The sequence below is a fragment of the Urocitellus parryii genome, chromosome 4 (assembly GCF_045843805.1).
Source record: "Urocitellus parryii isolate mUroPar1 chromosome 4, mUroPar1.hap1, whole genome shotgun sequence".
Lineage (NCBI taxonomy): Eukaryota > Metazoa > Chordata > Mammalia > Rodentia > Sciuridae > Urocitellus > Urocitellus parryii.
Genome location: NC_135534.1, coordinates 198,882,321 through 198,905,835, shown reverse-complemented (window position 1 = coordinate 198,905,835; position 23,515 = coordinate 198,882,321). Strand labels below are relative to the sequence as shown.

The following is a 23,515-nucleotide window of genomic DNA, read 5'->3' as shown; positions in this document are numbered from 1 at the left end:
AAGCCATCTATTTACAGAGTGCTGTCCTGCGCACTGCCTGTGCCCACGTGGCAGCCCTGGGAGGGAGACCTTGCCCACGCTGAGCTGCTGAGCCTCAGGGCCTCAGGCTGGGGTGTGGTAGGTTGGGGCTTGACCCAGGATCGTCTTCATCCAGCCTGATGCTTTGGCCACCACACGCTACTTGTGTCCCCCTTGAGTATCTTGGGCCGCTCACTTTAAAGCACCGGTTTGGATCAGTTCCCCTGCTGATGTGCTACACACGCACTCGCCCATATCAAAGCTTACTTGCCACTTTTATCTGCAATGACTTGAAAGATTTTCTGTTCAGAAAGCAGCTTTTTAAAGAAAGTCATTCACAAAGTACAGACATGTGAATTGTGCTTTTATCAGCATCCGCTATGGAATTTCATTCTGCACAATCCCCAGGGGGTGGGGGTTGAACTTGCTCTTTGGGCCATTAGGAGAGAGACCCAAACATCACTTCCTTAAGCAGAAATATACTCACAAGACATTTAATAGTGCCGGTTCTTGTTTGGGCCAGACCATTTTTCAAGTGTGTTTTTAGCCTTTTTGGGCAACAGTAAAAGATTTGGGGTTCACCCTGGTGTCTGCTCTGAAGGAGGAACCTCTTGTGACAAAGCTGATAGTGTATAGAGTGAAGATAGGTTAGTTACATTTTATATGTGCCTAATAAATACAACTACAGTGATCCACACACACTCAGAGGAATAACAAATGTTGACAAGAATACAGAGAAATTGGGGTTCTTATACACAGGGAATATAGACACCTGCTGTAGAAAACAAAATTACTAAATGTTCTAGCAATACCACTTCATATACACAAAAGAACTGAGAGCAGGAACTGGAACAGACATTTGTACATGCTGTTTATAGAAATATTATTCACAGACCAATGACTGGAAATAGCCCCTGCCTATCAATGGATAAAGAAATAAACATGATGTAGTGTATAAACATGATAGAATATTATTCAGCCTTAAAAAGGAAGGAAATTCTGACATGTGCTACAACATGGATGAAACTGGAAAAAATTCTGCTAAATGAAACAAACCAGACCTAAAAGATCAAATATTGTCTGATTTCACCAATACAAAGTACCCACAATTGTCACATTCATTGAGACAGAAACTAGAATGGCAGTAGAAAGGAAGGGGGTGGGGTGGAGTGGGGAGTTAGTGTCTGACAGGTAGAGTTTCCCTTGGGGAAGGTGGAAGGTTCTGGAAATGGATGGTGGTGGTGGTGGTGGCACAGCACTGTGAATGTGCTGAATGCCACCAAATGCTACACTAAAAATGGTTAAAATGGTAAATTTTATATTATGTAATTTTATCACAATAAAAACAAAATGAAAATCTGTCTGCTGAAGCCCTCTGAGGCTGAGGGCCACCTGGCTGTCCTCTGCACTTCGTAGCGTGGAATGCCGCTCAGGTTTTCAGGGAGCAACTGACTTCTGACAAGTGGTGCCCAGCCCCAGCCCCATCTTCTCCAGGCCCACACCAACCTTCCAGGTTCATCGTGGCTCTAAACCTGGGAGTCTTCTTTTCTCTTCACACCCTTTTTGAAAAAGAACTAAGTGGGGGATCAGTAGATGTGAGTGTTCTGGAAATGCCTTTGTAACATGCAAACTCGAGATCTTCATGAAACCTCTGTCCCCTTAGAACATGGAGACCAGGAAACCTGCCAGGCAGTGATGGGAACCGGCCAAGACAGGGAAATGAAAGTGCTTGTACACACCACGGAGGGGCACAAACTGGATCAACCATTAATGTGTTTATTCAACTCTGTTCACAGTGTCTTTTGACACAAAAGTTTTATTTTATTTTTTTAGTTGTAGATGGACACAGTACCTTTATTTATTTTTATGTGGTGCTGAGGATCGAACCCCGTGCCTCACACATGCAAGGCGCATGCTCTACCAGTGAGCTACAACCCCAGCCCCCAGAAGTTTTTAATTTTGGGTTTAATTGATCTATTTTTCCTTTGGTTGCCTGTGCTTGTGGTGTCCCACCTGAGGAATCGTTGCTAAATCCAATATCATAAAGATTTCCCCCTATATTTTCTTCTAGTGGTTTTAGTATTTTTAGTTCTTATATTTTGGTATGTGACCCATTTTGATTCAATTTTTGTGTATGGCGTAAGGTAAAGATCCAAATTTGTTGTTTTTGCCTGTGAATATCCATTTCCCCCCATACCAGTTATTGAAAGGACAGCTCTTTCCCCACTGAATTTTCTTGTCATACTTGGCAAAAATCATTTGACCATATATGCAGAAGTTAATTTCTGGGCTCTCCTATTCCCTTGGTCTATATGTCTGTCTATCACCAGTACCACACTGTTTTGTTTTCATTTTAATTATATTATTTTTCAGTACATTTTAAAGTTCACAGTAAAAGTTTGCAGGGAGTGCAAAGATTTCCCATATGCCCCTTTCCCTCCTCTGCACAACCTCCTTCAACATCAAAGTCCTGCATCCGAGCAGTGCATTTGTCACAACTATTGAGCCCACATTGACATGTCATGATCACCCAAAGTCCGTTGTTTACATTAGGGTTCACTCTTTATTGTCTGTGGGTTTTGAAAAATGTAGAATGACATGTGTCCATCATTTCAGTATCTCACAGATTCATTTCACCTCTCTGAACATCCTCTGTACTCTGCCTTTTCATTCCTCTTTCCTCCAGTTTCTGGCATCCATTGATCTGTTTACTGTCTTCATAGTGACATTTTCCAGAGTGGCCAATGTTGGAACCATGCAGTATGATGGAGTCTTTTCCAGATTGGCTTCTTTAACTTAGTAATGCATTTATGACTCCTCCATGTCTTTTTGTGACTTGACAACTTCTTTCTCTTTGGCACTGAGCAATGTTTCATTGTCTGTATGCAACAGTATTTTATCCATTAACTTATAGAAGGACAGCTCCACTGCTTCTCAGTTTTGGAAATTATGAATACAGCTGCTGCAAACATTCATGTGCAGTTTTTTGTATAGACGTGTTTTCAACTCACTCAAATAAATACCAAGGAGTACAACTGCTGATCATGGTAAAAGTGTTCGGTTTGGTTTGTAAGAAACTGCCCAACTGTCTTTCAAAAGGTGACAGTTTGCATTCCCACCAGGCAATGAATGAGAGTTCCTGTTGTTCCACATCCTTACCAGCATTTGGTGGTATTACTGTTTTGGATTTTAGCCAGTTTAATAGGTGTGTAGGTGGTATCTCATTATTTTACAACAATATAGCTTTTTCTAAAGTTTGGATGTCAGGAAATATTAGACTTCCAACTTGGTTCTTTTTCAATTGTTTTGGACATTTTGTGATTGGATCTCATCCCCTCATAATTTGGGATTGGCTCTCATCCCCTCATACAATTTCACATGAATTTTAAGTTTTTTTCTATTTCTGAAAAAAAAGAAGTAGTCATAGGGATTTGGGTAGAGATTATGTTGAATCTGTGGATCCCTTTGCAAAGTATTGGCATCTGAACAATATGAAGTCCTCCAGTCTGTGAATACAGAAAGTCTTTCCATTTATTTGGGTCTTCTTCAATTTATTTCAGGAAGATTTTTGTAGTTTTCAGTATATAAGTCTTTAACTTCCTTGAATAATTCCTAAGTATTTTATTCTTTTGATGTTATTGTAGATAGAATGTTTTTTAAAATTTACTTTTGTATCATTCATTGTCAGTATATAGTAACACAACTGATTTTTACGTGTTGATTTTTGTATCCTGTAACTTTGCTGAATTCATTTATTATTTTAATAGTCTTTTTGTGGAATCCTTAGAGTTTCCCTCATATAAAATCAGAGGATGTTGGGAAAAAGGCACACTCATACATTGCTGGTGGGACTGCAAATTGGTGCAGCCAATATGGAAAGCAGTGTGGAGATTCCTTGGAAAACTGGGAATGGAATCACCATTTGACCCAGCTGTCCCTCTCCTAGGTCTATACCCTAAGGACTTAAAAACAGCATACTACAGGGACACAGCAACATCAATGTTTATAGCAGCACAATTCACAATAGCTAAACTGTGGAACCAACCTAAATGGCTTTCAGTAGATGAATGGATAAAAAAAAAATGTGGCATATATACACAATGGAATATTACTCAGCAATAAAAGAGAATAAAATCATGGCATTTGTAGGTAAATGGATGGGATTGGAGAAGATAATGCTGAGTGAAGTTAGCCAATCCACCAAAAAACAAATGCCGAATATTTTCTCTGATATAAGGTGACTGACCCATAATGGGGTAGGGAGGGGGAGCATGGGAGGAATAGAGGAACTCTAGATGGGACAGAGGGGTGGGAGGGGAAGGGAGGGGACAGAGGGTTAGCAATGATGGTGGAATGTGATAGACATCATCTTAAGTACATGTATGAAGTTATGAATTGGTGTGAACATACTTTATATACAGATGAAAAATTGTGCTCTACATGTGTAATAAGAATTGTGATGCATTCCACTGTCCTGTATTTAAAAAATAAAATCAATAAAAATATTTATTAAAAAAATAAAATCAGACCATCTACAGAGGATTTTACTTCTTCCTATCCCACAGAAACATTTTTTATTTCTTCCTCTTTCCTATTGCTCTGGATAGAACTTGTACTTCCAATAGAAGTGAGGAGAGCAGGCATCCTGATCTTGTTCCTGATCATAGAGGAGAAACTTTTTAGTCTTTTACCATCGAGTATGACATTAGCCATGCAAGCAAAGCCTTAAACAGAGTTGACAGAGAGGCAGGATGATGAACACCCGGCACTTACTTAAAATTGTGGTCCTCTTTATTCCCAGGGACTAGCACAGTGTCTGGCACATAATAATTATGGAAAGAATGGGTAAATTTAAAAAATTGGTAGTTTCTTAAATGGAATGAGCTAAAATAAAGGTGCTTCCGAATGGAGAGCTGTATTCAGGAAGGCGGTAAGGATGAGGGGGATGATGAGGTGATAAAGTCTCATCAGAGCCTCCACTGGCAAGGAGCAGGTGTTGGTCCCACATTGGGGGTGGCAAAGCCACTTAGATCTTGGTACACGTTGCCTGGATAAACCTGCATTTTAGAGACATCTCTCTGGTAAAGTTATGCTCCCTTCTCTATATTAGCACAATGACATATGTTGTATCTCTTTGTTTTTATGATGACTGAATAACTAACTTATAGCCCAATGGATGCAAAGATCATGAGTGAAATGCTATAACTTACAGGTGGCAGTTGTTAATGCTAATAGAGCGTGTAACGTATGCCTCATTTTGGCACAGCTTTGAAATAATGTAACTGTTTTCCTGTTTTAATTTGGGATGGTTAGAAAGCATCAAGACCCCCCTATTTCTTAGTCATGCCACACGTTTGCATTGGATCTCATCCCCTCAGTAGCATTAAAAATCCTCCTCAGCTGTAGTCTGAGAACCGGGAAATTTTCATTTAACGTGTTGGCATTTCTCTTCATTTGGACTTTCAACAAGTGAGTCCTAAATATGAACTAGCATGTCCTCCCTTTTCCCCTCTAACAAGTCATCTGAGTTCCATGTTTAAAGAACACATTCTGTAAATACAAAACTTGTTCATAATTTTAAGAAGCAGCAGAACATAGTGGAAAGAACAAGCACTTTTGTGTCGGTGAGGCATTTTCTAGCCACAAATAATTGAAATCCTGTAGCTTGTGCCAAAGAGGAATCTAGAACACCAAAAGGTGTTCCAGGTGCAGGCTATCTTACAGGACCCCAGGGCGGAGGGCAGCCAGGCTCATGAGAGTCTGGGCCTAGGACCTGGAAGCCCAAGGAACTTACGTCACCCCTATGTTTCAGGCAACATGCTCTCATCTCTCCTTCTCTCTCTGAAACTGGCCCTTTCTTCTCTTCCCTGGGTGCACAGCCACACACAGCTGTCTGGCTCTGGCTCTTTATCGCTCCCATTTTAAGGACTAGCAGAGGCTGCCTGGAATCTCTGATTTCCAAATTCCTGGAAGACAGAATCTGATTATCTCATCTTGAGTCAGATGTCCACTCTTGGCTGGTTCATTTATTAGTTCCAAAAGTCTTTATTGAGTGCCAGGAACTGTTTTAGGCACCAAGGATGTATCCTGCTTGTAGAGTTTGTGTGTGTGTGTGTGTGTGTGTGTGTGTGTGAGTGTGTGTGTGTGTGTGTGTGTAAAAGAGAGAGAGAGAGACAGATAGACTTTGATTTTTTTTGTGTGTGTGTGTGTGGTTGAACCTGGAATGCTCTCTTTTATTTATTCATTTATTTTGAGAGAGTCTCACTAAATTTTCCAGGCTGGCCTTGAACTTGGGATCTTTCTGCCTTGACCTCCAGAATAGCTGGAATTACAGGCATATGCCACTACACCCAACTTTACTGCTTAATACTTAGGGACAGGGTTGAGGGTTGCAAATTTTAGAGAAAGGGAAGGAATTGTGGACCTGTAACTTGCACAGACCTGGACTCAAATCCTGATTTCTCCCCTTGCCAGGTCTGTGACCCAGGGCATGTGAAATGGTTAAACTACCTCTCTTAGCCCCAAGTTTTACTCAGTACAAAAGGAATAATCCTTTATAAGGTAGTTGTGAGGATTCCAGTGAAGGGTGCTGGGAAGGCTGGTAGTTTATATAGCATCTGCCACCTGTAGGCAGAACCCGGCTGCTCTGCTACCTGTCTACCAATCTGTTTCTCCATCATAAAACAGGAAAACATATCACCTCCCTGCCATCCTTAGAAGAATTTAGTCATGTGATGTGTGCCCTGCTGTCAGGAATTTGTACATGACAGACACTCCAGTGTGGTCACCGCTCCTCTTATTCTTACTATTAATCACATATATTTTTTTCTGTCTTCTAGTTCCCATTTGGCCGACGCTTGCCTTGTGACATCTACTGGCATGGAGTTTCATTTCATGACAATGACATATTATCCGGTCAAGTGAACAAGTTTCCAGGTATCTGCTGTTATTGTGTTTCTCGAGCCGAGTCCCAGAGTATGTTCTACAAAAACATGACAGTGTTTTGAGATCAAACTTGAGGACTCTTAATTGGGACTCGCTGCCTGTGCTCTGCTGTATTGCTGTCACCTTGGGAGAGGGAAGTCAGCGCAGAGGTAATCAGGACTTAAGCCACTAGGGGTTTAAAGATTGCAGACTGGCTTGTGCAGGTTTAAAGCCAGACTTTCTTGGTCTAATCCTACTGGTGGAAGAACATGATTTTCACTTGTTGGGTTATAGATATAATATGGAGGTCAAATGAAGGGACTATATTCTCAAAATAAAGGAACAGAACATTTCTCTTGCAGGAAACTGAAATACTACACTTCTAAAAATGTATCACAGAAATGGTATATCACCCTCCACCCCTTTTTTCTTTGTTCCAGTGATTGAACCCAGGGGCACATGACTACTGAACCACATCCCCAGCCCTTTTTGTTTCATTTTGGGACAGGATCTTGCCAAGTTGCTTAGGGCTCCCTAACTTGCTGAGGCTGTCTTTGAACTTGTAATCCTCCTGCCTCCGTCTCCCAAGTCACTAGGATTACAGATGTGCACCACCATGTTTGGCAACTTCCTCTTTTTTAGAATTGTATTTGGAGGTTCCATTTAAAAAAAAAAAACTGAATACACTAGTCCCCATGCTAAGTATTACAAGGCTAATGACATTGTCTCCATGGGACTTACCCTACAAGGAGGGTGGCCAGAAAATTGTCATAACCAGTATATTAAAAGCCTCCTCCAGAGGACATACAATCAATCAATAAGTACAAGAAAAAATGCTCACCATCGATAGCAGTCAGAGAAATGCAAATCAAAACTACCCTAAGATACCATCTCACTCCAGTAAGATTGGCAGCCATTAGGAAGTCAAACAACAACAAGTGCTGGAGAGGATGCGGGGGAAAAGGGCACTCTTGTTCATTGCTGGTGGGACTGCAAACTGGTGCAGCCAATTTGGAAAGCAGTATGGAGATTTCTTGGAAAGCTGGGAATGGAACCACCATTTGACCCAGCTATTCCCCTTCTCGGTCTATTCCCTAAAGACCTAATAAGAGCATGCTACAGGGACACTGCTACATCGATGTTCATAGCCCCACAATTTACCATAGCAAGATTGTGGAACCAACCTAGATGCCCTTCAATAGATGAATGGATAAAAAAATGTGGCATTTATACACAATGGAGTATTACTCTGCATTAAAAAATGACAAAATCATAGAATTTGGAGAGAAATGGATGGCATTAGAGCAGATTATGCTAAGTGAAGCTAGTCAATCTTTAAAAAACAAATGCCAAATGACTCCATTGATATAAGGGGAGTAAACAAGGACAGGGTAGGGACGAAGAGCTTGAGAAGAAGATGAACATTAAACAGGGATGAGAGGTGGGAGGGAAAGGGAGTGAGAAGGGAAATCGCATGGAAATGGAAGGAGATCCTCAGGGTTATACAAAATTACATATAAGAGGAAAGGAGGGGTAAGACAAGATAATACAAGTGGAAGAAGTGATTTACAGTAGAAGGGGTAGAGAGAGAAAAGGGGAGGGGAGGGGAGGGGAGGGGAGGGGGGATAGTAGAGAATAGGACAGACAGCAGAATACATCAGACACTAGAAAGGCAATATGTCAATCAATGGAAGGGTAACTGATGTGATACAGCAATCTGTATACGGGGTAAAATTGGGAGTTCATAACCCACTTGAATCAAACTGTGAAATATGATGTATTAAGAACTATGTAATGTTATGAACGACCAACAATAAAAAAAAAGAAGAAAAAAAACCTAAAAAGAGAGATTTTTGGTACATTACTATACCAAAATAACAAAATATTTTAGAACTTTGTATAAACTACAAATAAAATTTTTAAATTTTATTATTTGTAAAAAAAAAATTAATAAAAAATAAAAGCCTCCTCCACTCTATACCCAGATACCACTTATGCTTTTTTATTTTGTTTTTAATTTTTTACCACCTTCTTCTGTGATTACTGCTGTTCATTATTTTTGATGGCTACATGAAGAAGGAGGCTAAGGGGAGAAGGGAACATTTAGTTAAGTATCCAGCCATAGGGTCTTACAGTTGTTTTGATAATGTATTGCACAAACCATATTCTAGTACAATAATAAATGATTAAAAAAAAGAAAATATCACCCTGAATCCCATTCCTCATTTAACAAATAACAATGTGAATGTTTCTGTATTTTCATCCAAATCTTAACCATGTTTATCGTTTTTATATGGCTGCAGTTATACTTGCCTAAATATAAGGTGTTTTTTCTTAATATCATATTATTTGTACTTATATTAGAAGGAAATTCAATCCACTTTTCCTTTGGCAGTCCACCCTCTGCCTTGAAGAAAACATCTCTCAGGAAACAATTTTCTTACACTGACTACTTTTGCCCCATTCTGGAGGGGATTTTCAAGTTCAGCGTGCAGACTGACAAGGTCACTACCACAGGCCACACTTGGCTCCGATTCCCTTAGAAGGACATAGGGCAGGAAGCATAGCTTGTCAGCCAGTCCATGTCCAGCATTTCTCTTCAATGAAATATTTTCTACAGTACTGGGAGCCGGCCTCTGGCTGAGTGAGTGAGAGGAGGTGTAAGGAGACCAGATCCACATCTGTCTTGGCTCAGATGCCCCAAGGAGTCAGTGTCTCTCCTAACTGCTCCATAGCATAGCTTCCAAGGCCCCTGTAAGAGTTACGTTAAGACAGCCTAGAGCTATGGCTTCCTACAGGTATTAAACAATTCAACAATCAGGGAACATCTTAACTGTGCACTTTGTTGTCTACCAACACAGATAACAATCTTCCTTTTTTTTGGTTTCCAGGGATACTGAGACAGAAGGTTAACCCAAGGTCTGTTTGTCCTTAGAGAAGGAGAGAGAATTCTGTTAGGGAACAAGATTGATTTGCGAACAGGGTTCCTGCACACCCGTTTAATGGGATAGCTACTGTATTCTCCTGTCTGGCTGCTCAGAAAAAAAAAAAAAGATACTTTTCCATGTCAGTAAAAGGACTTTTTAAGGTTTGGGGAGAACCCAACCTGGAAGTGAAGGAGTCTTTAGAATGAATCACTAAGAAACGAATCATCAAATGAGGCTTCATCTACATTTTCTCCATTTGCTCATGCCCCAGCGAACGGCTGAGAGTGGGAGAGCTGTAGCTATGTTTGGGTCTATATTTGGAAAACAAATTAGAAATATAGGGGGAAAAAGTACTCCTGAAGGACTAGTTTTATTAAAGGTGATGAAAGTACATTCATTCCAAGAGGCAAGTTTGCCCATCCCGTACTCCACATACAAGTGACTGGAACTTGTAATTTTCCACTTTACTAACAACGATTAATTAGCTGTAATGACAAAGCAGGCTCTGGAACCTCTGGGCGGAGCAGCAGCACTGCCCTGTGGAAGACAGAAATCCTCAGCCGTGGGCGATTCCAGAACATCCTGTCCTGTGGCTCCAATCGTGTCCACATTTATCTTGTCTCCCATACACCCATTATTCTAAAAATGCACTTCCTACGCCTGGTATGCTACTTAAGTTCTAGGCAGTGCTCCAGAGAGGTGTAGCTATTTCACATGCTGCGCAAACGGAAAACTTTGGGATATGCATATGGAAGTAATTTTTTTTGTTTGTATCAGCATTTTGGATTTCATTCGATTTTCTCTGGGCAATTTCTTTATTCAAAATACACTATTATATCTTAACCAGTAAATTATGATTTTCTATAAAAAGTAATCTGAGTTAGATATGTCTTTGCTTCAACCCAAATTGTCGGTTCCCAGCTTACAAACAACAGGTTATTTATTTATTTATTTTTTCCTGAGTTTCAAGGTCTGAGATGTGCGGCAGCGCAGGGTGGGCAGTGCTTGAGAGATGACCACAAGGAGGGGGCTGCAGTGGGGAATCTGCAGGGGTGGCCCAGCACTACTCTGGGCTCGGAGGACACTAAGATAATGAGAAAGACACGCAGGAGAGAGCAAAACACAACCCAAGTGCTGCGCCCGGGGAAGCTTGGAGGGCGTGGGAGTCAGGAGCAGCCTGATCCAGATTTGCTTGAGGGGGTGAGAGATCCAGGAGAAGAGGATCGGCCTTCGCACTGAGCCTCCGGGAATGGACGGGCCTGGCCTGATACCAAACAGGAGGCAGAGGACAGGTGGCCCCTGATGACGGGAGCGGATCAAATGAGAGTGGGTGGAGAAGTGAGGGGCAGGGACTCCCGGGGATGGGGGGCTCCAAGACATTTCTAAACCAGAGAATGATGTGGGTCAAGCCTGTGTTTTAGAAAGACCAGCCAGAGAGACACATTGGAGGTGGGTGGAAAGGCTGAGAGAGTGAACAGAGATACAGGGAAGGGGTCACTGCAGCACCAGGGCAGGAGATCAGCTAATTAGTGGCAATGGGAATGCAGAAAGTATTTCTTTTTGGTGGCTATAACGACAAGAATTTTTGGTTTCAATGCTACTTGGATTGAATAGTGCTCCAAATATAGCTCAGTTTGTTTGGTTTTTGTTGGGTTCGGTAGGGCTGCATGGGCAGGTCTGAAGATCCAGCTGTTACACTCTTGGTAACTCCAAAGGGATGAGACCCCCAGGCCCTGAGGCTGCAGCGCAGCAGACAGAAGAACCCACACCTCAGAAGGAGTGACAGGAGGCCAGCCCTTGTGTCAAAGCTGCAACCCAAAGCTAGAGGGTTTTCCCAATTGATGGGAGAACTGCCACCATAGGGACATCTAGGGCAGACCTTATTGAGAGACTCTGGCGGTCAGCACAGGATCCCAGACTCTGGGCTAAGTCCAGCCTTTGCAGGGCACATATGGGGGCTGGGGGGGGCATTGGAGAGAACAAGGCGAGGCCTGAGCTTTGTGCATAGTGATGGCCACTCAGCCACAGGAAGCAAAAGGTAAGGCTACGAAAATTTGGGAACAGGGGCTGGGGATGTGGCTCAAGCGGTAGCACGCTCACCTGGCATGCATACGGCCCGGGTTCGATCCTCAGCACCACATACTAACAAAGATGTTGTGTCTGCTGATAACTAAAAAATAAATATTAAAAAATTCTCTCACTCTCTCTCTCTCTCTTTAAAAAAAAAAGAAAATTTGGGAACAAGCAATGGAGCCTCAGAAAAACACATAAAAGCCTCCTTATCTAATTGGGACAGAGAGTCGGGATCAAACTTATAGCAGGGGACAGCTTAAGGTTAGATCTGGACTTTCCACCACATGTCATGATGAGTCTGGAGCCCAGGGAAGGGTCCCGGATGAGAAGCGGGGAAGGACTGTGGCTGCTTAGGGAAGGAAGGCAGGGTCTGGAGCCAGCAGGGCGGCAGCCACCTCCCTGTCACTCAGTTACTTGGGGAGCATGAGTCCACTCTTGTCAGGGTTGTAGTGTGAGAAGGCGCCACTTCCACACCTGTCTCTGGGCCACCTGCAGAGGCTGGATGTCAGCAACTTCTGTGAGGGGTTTGTGAGGGCCTGAGACTCTTTCCCAGGCAGCACTGGATGGGACCATGGCTTAGACATGGAGAGGAACAAAGTCTTAGGTAGTAGGTGGGTGAGGAAGGGCTCATCCGGTGCCTCCTGGAGACAGGCATTCAGGCAGGGTTAGGGGTGAGCAGCTGCCCTCTGCAGGCAGGAGTACCAGGGCAAGTAGCCACTGGCCATAGAGGTGCTTCCCAAGTTGGCTGCCTGGAAGTACAAACCTGGAAACATCTGTCAGCTGGTGGGACTGAGGGTGCACATTACAGAAGGAGCCGTGCAGACTGAGAATGAGCGGTTCCTCCACTGGCTGGACACTGACATTCATGAGACTTTTCTGGAGCTTTCCACTGCCCCCCTGCTGTATTCACAGCACTTCTGTCTGTATTGTTCATTTCCTTCTGACCTGCTGAGGGGTTTCAGAAAGAGAACCTGTCACACTGCCATGAAGGTGCAGAAATACCACAACACTGTTTGGTTTGGAGCCACCATCTCTACTGGGTGTGAGGACTTGTTACATTACAGTTAGCTTGGAAGATTTTTGATATAATACTGTAACTAAAATGGTAGTCGAATATAAGTAGAAAGGTTCAATCAAACATGTTGAAATGTTGTTTTGTTCACCTGGCGTTCAGCTGTGGTGTTTATAACTCAAAAATTCTACTGGGGCTGGGGATAAAAGGAAATAGCTATAATTTTCCAAGCTCGTTTCTTGGAATCCTCAGGACAGCATTCTCGGTGAGTTTTCTTTAACATCGAAGAGTCCACATCAGAGCACAGTTAATTGGTACTTCCTAAGCTCTTTTATTCCTCCCTTAATCCTGCCCTATATCCTTCCAAACAGGAGCTAAGAACTTGGGCATTGACACCTTGAAGCTGCAATCTTTAGATTTATTGCTCTCTTTAATATGCAGAGGGAAGCAAGAAGTAGGTTATTAAGACCTGTCTTCTCAGAAGTTCATTTGCTTCCTGAATGTGGGTGTTGGGAGAAAACTCATTCATCCTGACGGAGCCCATTGGGAATGTGCGGTAACTTGGGCATGCCAAGTGGACATGGACTTCTGGACTCTCTATTAAAAATAATTGTGCTAAGCAAATTTCTAGTTTCCGTCATGGGACTGTTTAGTCTTTTTCAGGGTGAAGGTTATTTTTAGCCTCCATTTTTAGTAGTGACATTTGCCTTAAGAAATAAGGAGGCTAAAACTTAAAATAATTTTTTACCTATTTGCTTAAACTTTGCTAAGATTTATGCTCAGTTTCTTGTCAGAGTTACTAATGATGTTACAAGGGGGAAAAAATCCACCATTCTTTTAAAGTGTTTTTCAAGTGAGACATTTCAGTCCCCTCTGGGTAAATTAATGAGAGCTGATCAATGTCAATGTCAGTGCTTATAACTGAAGAACTCCTATGAATTCATTTTCCCTGTTAAACTATAAATTATGCTATGGTTTCCTTTCCACTTCCTGTCCTTGGTTCAAGGAGACAGACTTTATGCCGAAAGGTGTGTATTTTCCATTTTATGCTTTTAATACCCGTGAAAGATTAAAACAAAGCAACTTAATTAAACTTCTCACAATGTCACCAGAGTGCACTAGATAATATTCTCTAGGGTACAAGATAGAAGGAATCCCTGAATTATGTGTTCTGGCCCCAAATTAAAGAGGGTATTAAGTTTTAAGTGCAAGATAGAAATGCTTCTCTATTCATTACCCCCAGGGAGGACAAATAATAGAATAATAAACTAGGTGAAAATTCATCCTTTCGAACTGATGCTTCGTTTTTATAGGGAGAAAAAAAAATCATCCATTTTCATGAATTTGGTAGAGCTTTCCAAATCATGAGTCAGTGCTATGGGGAACAGTTCAAACCTGTTTTTAAATGCTGCTTGAAAAAAGTGATTATGGGGCGGGGAGGGGGGCGAGTGGTTTTAAAATCCCGGATAATGGCTGCTTTATAACTGGTGCCTCCCCGTTGCTGCAACCTCACAGCTTCTCTTCTCCCCAGGCATGACGGAGATGGTGCGCAAAGTGACCCTGAGCAGAGCGGTCAGAATGATGCAGAATCTCTTTCCTGAGGAGTACAACTTCTATCCTCGCTCATGGATTCTGCCTGAGGAGTTCCAGCTCTTTGTCACTCAGGTAGATGGCACTCCATCCCCGTGACCCTTGAATTTAGATCATGCTTGTGACTGTGTCCTGGCTCCTGTGTGCTGGGAGCTGGGCCTCGGGCATCCCAGGAAGCTGATCCTGGGACATTTCCAGGACAACTTGCAGAGTTGAATGGGTGGGGCGACAGGTCCTGACCCCAGGAGACAGGCCCAAGGCAGGTATTGGAGCTGGATCAGAGTCAGGGCACCAGCCAGCCAGTGGGATGGAGCAGGTGGTCAAGCCCACAACAGGGCCATTTGAGGGGATCCTAGAGGCCGAGCATCTCTGGCTCCCAGCGGCATGAAATGAGGGGGGTCAGGCTCCACTTAAAGCCCAGGCAGCAGGTCTGACGACCTGAGGGCAAAACCTTTTAAAAGTCCTGTTTTAAATGTGTTCCAGAATTGATTCTCAAATGGCCTGTTCTGTCTCGAAGCAAAATGTTTAAGCATGAAATACTTTGGTTCTGTCACCACTGAATGTGAAGTAGAAACAGCAGGGGAGTGGAACTCAGAACTGCCATTTGGGTTAGTCTTTCAACAGATTCATTTAGGACCATCTCAAAGCCTTTGGCAGGTTCCGCAGTTAATACTGTAACTAGGGACTACGGGATAACCATGCAACACGTGCCTATGTGGTCACGAAAAGGCCAATACCATTTAGTGGTCCTACTATGTTCCAGGCATATTGCTAGAAATTTAACATTATTTCTTTTAATCTTCACAACAATCTTGTGACATTGGTTTTAGTAATATTACCATTCTACGGATGAGAAAACTGAGACTTTTGAGAAATTAAGTGACCTGCTCTAGAAGTAGGATTTAAATCTAGAGCTGATTCCAAGGCCTATGTGTCATTGTCTAGTGCCTCAAAACTGTTTTGTTTTAATAAAATATGATTACTAAACATGTAAACAGCTTGAAGTAATTTTTAAAAGGAAGCTTTCTATGAGAGGGTGGTCATATGGGTCCATGCACATTTCTAAAAATCCATCAACTTTTAACTTAAACTGGGTGCATCTTGCTGGATGCTAATTATGCCTCAATAAAGTTTATTAAAAACACCCACTAGCTGTTCCCCACTTTCACTTTAATTCCTCAGTTGGGTGGCTCTGCTCACCCTTTTGGCACTAGGTAGAATACCATACTGTTCCTTCCCATCTCTACCACTGTCTCTGTATCTAACCGTTCTGCAAGGCCAAATTAAGACAAGATCAACTGTTTTCAAAATCTAAAAGTGAGAGGAGTATGTTCATCATTTCCAAAGTCCCTTTGTACCTCTGCAGTGTACTCCATCAGTCCCACTCCCCAGGCGACTGATGGTCTGCGTTCTTGTTATAGATTAGTTTTGCCTGCTCAGGAAATTCATAAATGGAATCATTGTATGTACTCTTTTGTCTTTTTTTCCCTCCTAGAATTATGATTTTGAGATTCATCTGTGTTTGTTATATCAGTTGTCTGTATTTATATTGCTGGTTTTCCATTTTGTGAATATACCACAGTTTATTTATCTGTTTACCAATGGATGGGCTTCATGGTTGTTTCCAGTTGGGAAATATTACAGATAAAGTTGTCATGATCACGTGTATAAGTCCTTTTATAGATATATGCTTTCTTTCTTTTGGGTGGGATTTTTGGATCATATGAATATGTATCTATTTTTAAGAAGTCACCAAACTTCTTATAAGAAATTCCACAGTGGTTGTCGTTTACATCCTGATGACAGTGTGTAAGACTTGTGGTTGTTCCACATCACTGCCAGTGCTGGGCAGTGTCGGTCTTTTTCATTTGAGATGTTCAGGTAGATGTGTAGTTGTATAGCTTTATGGTTTTAATTTATACCTCCTCAGTGACTAGACATTGGGTTCCTTTCCGTGTGCTTTTTATACATTTGTATCTTTTCTAAACAAACTGTATTCAGCTTTCTTAAAGATACTTTTCATATGGTATTCCAGACAGGACATGGGCAGACAATTGTTAACATGTATAACAACTTTCAAACTCCCTTCTTGGATGGACTGCCCAAATCAGAAAGCCATTGTAACACCCAAAGAAGTCGTCATTTGATGCTCTGGGCAGGGAAAGTTCAGAGTGAGGGTTGGCGTTTCACTTGTAGCATGTTGTTTAATCGCTTTTCACGAGCCGACCCCGACTTACAGGAAATGAAATCAAAATGGAAGAATAACCAATATGAACAGCCCCAGTTTAGAAAAGGAACCGTTGCCCTTCTGAGGGACACTGTCTCAGTAATGTCCCTGGAAAGTGCTGATTGCCTGGCACGCTGGTAATTTCAGGCAGTCAGGTCCCCAGAGGTGTGTGTATTTGAGTGAGATAGATCTAGATCTGTGGCAGAGAGGGAGGGGGGCAGAAAGATGAACTTGAGCTTCCCCACACCACAATGTGTCTGTGCTGAGGGTGGCCACATGTATCAATGTCAGGGAGTGCCTCCTCCTGGGAGCCAAGAACACGTATCTCAAAACTAGCAGGGAAAAGTGTTTTTGCCCAGAGCAATCCAGTTTTGGAGACGTTTTATGGGTGAGATATTTCTTCCCACTTAACTTTTCAAGTATTTTCCTCACCTGACTTTACATTTTTTTAAAATTCTGTCTTATGAAAAGCAAGAGGTTTTAAACGTTGTACAGTCCAATTTTCTTTTACAGTTTGTGTTTTTTGGGGCAATGTATAAAAATCCTTTGCCTACAAAAAGGTTATGAAAAATTCATACTTTGTTTTTGTCTAGGAAACTTTATAGTTTTATCTTTTACATTGAGGTCTATGGTCCATTTCTAGTTAGTTTTTGTGTATAGCATGAAATTAAGCTCTAAATTATTTCTTTCTTATGAACAACCAGTTCTTTGTTTTGAAATAATTGTGTTTTTTTCCTCATTGAATTATCTTGGCATCTTTGTTGATCATGCATAGTTTGGTCATTTCTGAATTCCCTGTTTTGGTCCCTTCATCTCCATTTTGTTCTAATATTAACTCCCCACATTATTTTGATTACTGTCTAGTGAGTCTTTATAGTGAGTCTTGAAATCAGGTAGTGTAAGTCTTCTTACTTTATCTTTAGACTTGTCTTGGCTATTATAGGTTCTTTGTGTTTACAAATAAGTTTTGTAGTCAGTTTGCCAAGTTCCACAAGATGGGACATTGGTTGGTATTGCATTGAATCTGTAGAGCAGTTTGGAGACAGAGGACATTGTAACAACACTGAATGGTCTAATCCATGACTTTGACCTCCACTTATTTAGGTCTTCCTTAATATGTCTCAGCACTGTTTTATGGTTTCCAAAGTAGACATTTTGTACATATTTTGTTAAATGTATCACTAAATAAATATTTGTTTTTTTATGTAATTGCAAATGGTATTTTTTGAATGTTGTTTTCCAATTTGTTGCAAGTATATAGATCCAATTGACTTTTTAATCTTGGACTTGTATAAAGTGACCTTATTCAACTCCTTTTCCCCCCAGGATTTTCTATGTACACAGCCAATTCATCTGTGAATAAATACATTTTATTTGTTTTTTAATAATCAATTTGCCTTTTATTTCTTTTTCTTGTTAAAGTGTACTGGGCTAGGAATAGAAGTGATTAAAGGGTACATGCTTGCTTTGTTCAACCTTAGGAGAAAATGTAGAACCTTTCATGATTACATATGATATTAACTAGAGGTTGTTCCCAGATACCCTTCTATAAGCTTCTACCTTCTATAGCTTGCAAACTATTAACCATGAATGAATCGCTAATCTTGTCAAATGCCTCTTCTGCATTTATTAAGACGAAGTTAGGATTTTTCTCTTTATTTTGGTAATGTGATGAATTTCATTGAGTGATATTTTAAAGAGTAAATAAACCTTGGAAACATTAGTTGTAACTTACATTCCTGTTGTAAACTTCACTTGTTATGATGTATTATCCTTTTTACATACCTTCTGAATGCTATCTAATTGCAATGTTTTGCTAAGAATGTATCTTGGGTCATGTGAGATTGGTATGTAATATCATTATTTGGTTTACTTTCAGGATAATGCAAACCATATTAAATTAGTTGGCAAATGTTTCTTCCTCTATATTTCTGAATTTTTTGCTAAAATTTTCTTTCTTTAAAGATTGATAGAATTCACTAACAAGGTGTTTAAGAATGGGGCTTTCTCCAGAGGAATATTTAAAGTTCTGAATTTCTTTTTAGTAGATATAAGTAATTTGTGTCTTTCAATGAATTAATTCATCTTACCTAAGTTGTCTAATCTATTGACATAAAAATTTTTAATTAGTAGTCCCTTTGCTGATATTGGTAACTTGTATATTTCCTCTCTTTTTTAATGATCAGTCTAGCTAAAAATATCAGTTTTATTGATATTTTCAACTTAGGATTTCATTGTCCATTTTATATATCATTTATGTATCATTTTATTAAAATTAAAATTTCCTTTTTTAAACTTCTTTTCAGTTTCTTTTCTTTCCCTAGTTTTAAAAGAAGAAACTAAAAATCCTTGAGTTTTAAACCTTAAAGCAATAAATTTCCCTCTGACACACTGTTTTGAATGCATCCCATAAATTCTCATGCATTATATTTTCATTACCATTCAGTTAAAAATGATAATTTCCCTTAGGATTTCTCCTTGTCCTTGGCTTATTTAGAACAGTTATTTAATTTTACAATAATTTTCAGATTTTCCAAGTATTTTTGTCATTGATTTCTAATTTAATTTTGTTAATGTCAATGATATATTCTTTATTATCTCAATCCCTTTAAATTTACTGAGAATTTTCTTATGGCCCACATATTGCCCATCTTAGTGAATGTTTCCTATGCATTTGAAATAATTTGTATTCTGGAGTTGTTGGTATAGCACCCTATAAATATCAGTTAGGTCGAGTTGTTTCTTGGTAGCCTTCCATCTTCCTTACTAATTTGCTACTTACTTGTTCTGCCAGCTAATAAGTTAATGTTGAGATTTCCAATTCTAGTTGTGATCGTCTGCTTTTCCTTTAAGTTCTGTCAGTTGTTTCCTTATGCATTTTGAAGCTGTTATTAGCTTGATGATTTGACTCTATGATAGGCCACCTTTCTTGTCCTGAAGACTTCTGTATCTGATGTGAATACAGCCCTCCTCCAGCTATCTTTGACTTAGTGTTTGCATGATGCAGCTTTTACCATTCTTTTACTTTCAACCTATCTGCATTTTTAGAGTGCATGTTATTTACTGTCTTATCCAATTTGACAATCTCTTCCTTTTAACTAGTGCGTGTAGTCCATTTACACTTAATGTGTAATCGTAAGTGTTAGATTCATGTCTACCATCTTGCTGTTTCTTTTCTATTTATCCTGCTTGGATTAACTGAACATTTTAAAAGTTTTTATTCTAGCCCCTCTTTTAAATTTATTAGCTATATTTATTTTTTATTTTTTCTTCACATTTTTATGAGTGCATTACAGTTGTCCATAATGGTGGGATTTGGGTTCCATCTGGGACTATTAGCACATAACACACACACTATAACAACATAATTTGGCCCATTCCCCAACACTTCTGTACCCTTCCTCTTCCTACTCCCTGGTCTCTTTATTCTATTCTATTGACCTCCCTTAGCGTTTCATGCAAAAGCACCCCCTCCCCAGCTTTCTCTTCCTCTTTCCCTCTCTAGCTTCCACATATGAAAGAAAACATAACACTTGACCTTCTGAGTTTGGCTTATTTTGCTTAACATGATGGTCTCAAGTTCCATTCATTTTTCTGCAAATGATTTCATTTTTCTTTATGACTGAATAAAAACTTCATTATGTATACATACACCACATTTTCTTTATCCATTCATCTGTTAATGGACACCTAGGCTGGTTCCGTAGTTTGGCCACTGTGAATCGTGCTGCTATAAACATGGGTGTGCATGTATCACTGTAGGATGATGACTTAGTTCTTCAAGACAACCAGAGATATGAAAAATTGTGCTCTTTATGTGCAATATGAACTGTAGTGCATTCTGCCAACATATGTAACAAATTCGAATTTTAAAAAAGAGAAATAAAAGGCTGAATATCCAAACGAAGATGAATATCTGTTATGCCTGTTATATGTATTTCAAATGTTTAAATATAAATACCAAGGAGCAGATTAGTAGAGTCATATTTGTATAGGTAAAACAGGTGTAACCTGTTTTAAACCTATTTTTAAAAAGTATTTTAGTTTTTGTCCTAGTCCTAGAGTTTAAGAATTTACAATAAATCCTTAACTCATCATACTTACCTTTAAGTATTTCATATTTAATGCAAAATACAAATGCCTACCAATAGCAAAAAAAAAAAATGGTGGGTGCTACCAGGGGTTCAACCCCAGGGAATGCCCAGCCCCCTTTATTTTCTATTTTGAGACAGGGTCTCACTCTTTGCTTCAGGCCTCACTATTTCCTGAGGCTGGCCTTGACCTGCTGTCCTCCTGCCTCAGCTTCCCCAGTTGCTGGGATTACAGGTGTGTGCTGCCACCACTCCTGGGAAGCAAAATTCTGTTTTCATCCCATCACAAGTGCTCTGGCCATGTGTTTTCCTTGTAACTAACCCCACAATACATTGTTACTATTTGTGCTTTGAAAAGCTCATCATCTTAAAGAAACAAACAAACAAAAAAACAAGTTTATCTCTCTTTTATAGTCACCATAAATTTAACATTTCCAGCATTTTTTCATCCTTTTGTGTATCTCTTGGCTTCCATCTGGTACTATTTTCTTTTAGCCAGAAGAATTTCCTTTAACACATTTTTCTTATTGCAGGTCTGCTGATGACAAGTTCCCTCAGCTTTTGTTTGCCTGAAAATGTCTTTATTTTGTCTTCAGTTTTTAAAGTGTTTTGAAATGATTTTAAACTTACAAAAAAGTTACAAAAATAGTCAAAGATCATTTTTCCTCCATACCCTTCAGGTAGCATCCCCGATGTTAACATTTTATATAATTACCCAAACTGGGAGGTTAACATTGGTATGATGGTATGAAATAATCTACCCATCTTATTTAAATTGATCCTACTGTCCTGCCCAGTTCCTTTGCTGGTACAAGATCCACTCCACAATTCCTGATTGCATTTGGTCGTTATTTCTCCTCAATCTCTGCTGATCCCTTAAATTCCTCAGTCTGTCTATTGAAGAGGATTACCAGTTATTTTTCTTTTTTAAGGGTTGCCTGCAATTTACTTTTCTCTGATTTTTCTCATGATTAGTTTTAGATCACACACTTTTTTGGCAAAAATATCACAAAAGTGTTTTGGTGACCTCTGTGCAGCCTATCAGGAGGTACCTGGGGTCAATGCCATCTTCCTGGTGCTGTTAACACTGGTGTTAAAGTAGAGTCTGCTAGATTTCTCTGCTATAAAGTTCCCATCGTTTGTACCTTTGTAATCATTATGTGTCTTACAGGGAGATATTTTTAGACTGCACAGATAGCCTGTCTCAAACCTTTTTAAAAAGGTTTTTAAAAGATAGTTCTATTGAGATATAAATGACATTCAATAAACTGAAGATGTTTAAAATAGGCAATTTGATACCTTCTGATATATGTGCTCACCATTGCAATCAAGATAGTGAGCCTCTCATCGCCCCAAATGTTTCCTCCCATTCTGTGTAACCCATCCTTTCTTCCCCTTTCTTGCCTCTTCCCCACCATCATTAGGTAACCATGGATCTTCTTTCTGTCAATTTTACTTTACACTTTCTAGAATGTTATATAAATGGACTCATATGGCAGGTTGTTTTTCTCTCTCTCTCTCTTGATCTGTCTTCTTTCACTCAGTGTAATTATTTTGAGGTTCCTTCTTGTAGCATGCATCAATAATTCACTCTTGATTTCTGAGTAGTCAATCAAATGTTATGCCATAGTTTGTTTATGTTTTTACCTACACCTGGACTTTTGGGTTGATTCTACTATTAGAATTGGCTGCTTGGCTATTTGTATTTGGCTACCCAAATAAAAATACTGTGAACATCTGTGTATCAATCTTTGCATGGACTTGTTTTCATTTCTTTGGGGGTAAATGCTTAGGAACAGAATGGCTAGATCACATATATAGTAGCTGAATATTTAATTTGAAAGAAAGTCTCTATTCTCTTCCAAAGTGGTTGTGCCATTTTATATGTGGTGATCTTTGATTGGTTTCAGTTTGCTTTTTCCCTAATGACAAATGACATTGAACATTTTTTCATGCATTTATTTGACATCCAAATCTATTATTTGTTCACACATTTGGCCTATTTTTTTAAAAATTGGGTGAGTTTTTTATTTTTGAGTTTTGAGGTTTCTTTATATATTTTAAATACAGGTGCTTATCAGAAATACTAATTATAAATATTTTCTTCCAATTCATGTTTTGTATTTGCATTCTCTAAACAGTACCTTTTGAAAAACATATCTGTGACTTTGATAAAGTCCAATTTATTGATTTTTTTTCTTTTATGTATTACATTTCTTGTGTCACATACAGGAATCTTTGTCTAACCTGAGCTCACAAATATATTCTCCTATATTTTTGTCCAGAAATTTTAGGGTTGAAATTTAGGTCTATGACTCATTTTGTGTTAATTTTTGTGTATGGTATGAGGTATGGGCTGAAGTCTACTTTTTTGCAAATAATATCTGTTTCAGAAATATTTGTTGAGTGAGAACATTAACCGTTGTCCTTAAAATTACCTTTGCACCTATCATGAAAATAGTTGTCCAAGTATGTGAGGATTTATTCTGGAATTCTCTGTTATATTTCACAGATCTATTTGTCTGTCTTCATGTCAAAGCTTTTCTCTGACTTAATTACTATAGATTTATAATAAGGTAGTTTAAATCCAACTTTCTTCTTCTTCCAGGTGTTTTGGCTGTTACGGTTCTGTTCACCTGCTGATTGAAAATTA

General features: G+C 39.7%; 1 protein-coding gene across 3 annotated transcripts in view; it reads left to right on the top strand.

The window, feature by feature from the left end:
- Positions 1–23,515, top strand: part of Ttll11 (tubulin tyrosine ligase like 11) — a 238,071-nt gene that overhangs the window by 32,863 nt on the left and 181,693 nt on the right. For all 3 annotated transcript variants that reach the window (XM_026410378.2, XM_026410377.2, XM_077797090.1), the window contains exons 2-3: positions 6,858–6,954; positions 14,486–14,619. In XM_026410378.2, coding sequence (XP_026266163.2) covers positions 6,858–6,954; positions 14,486–14,619 — 231 coding nt within the window. The remainder of the gene's footprint in view (positions 1–6,857; positions 6,955–14,485; positions 14,620–23,515) is intronic.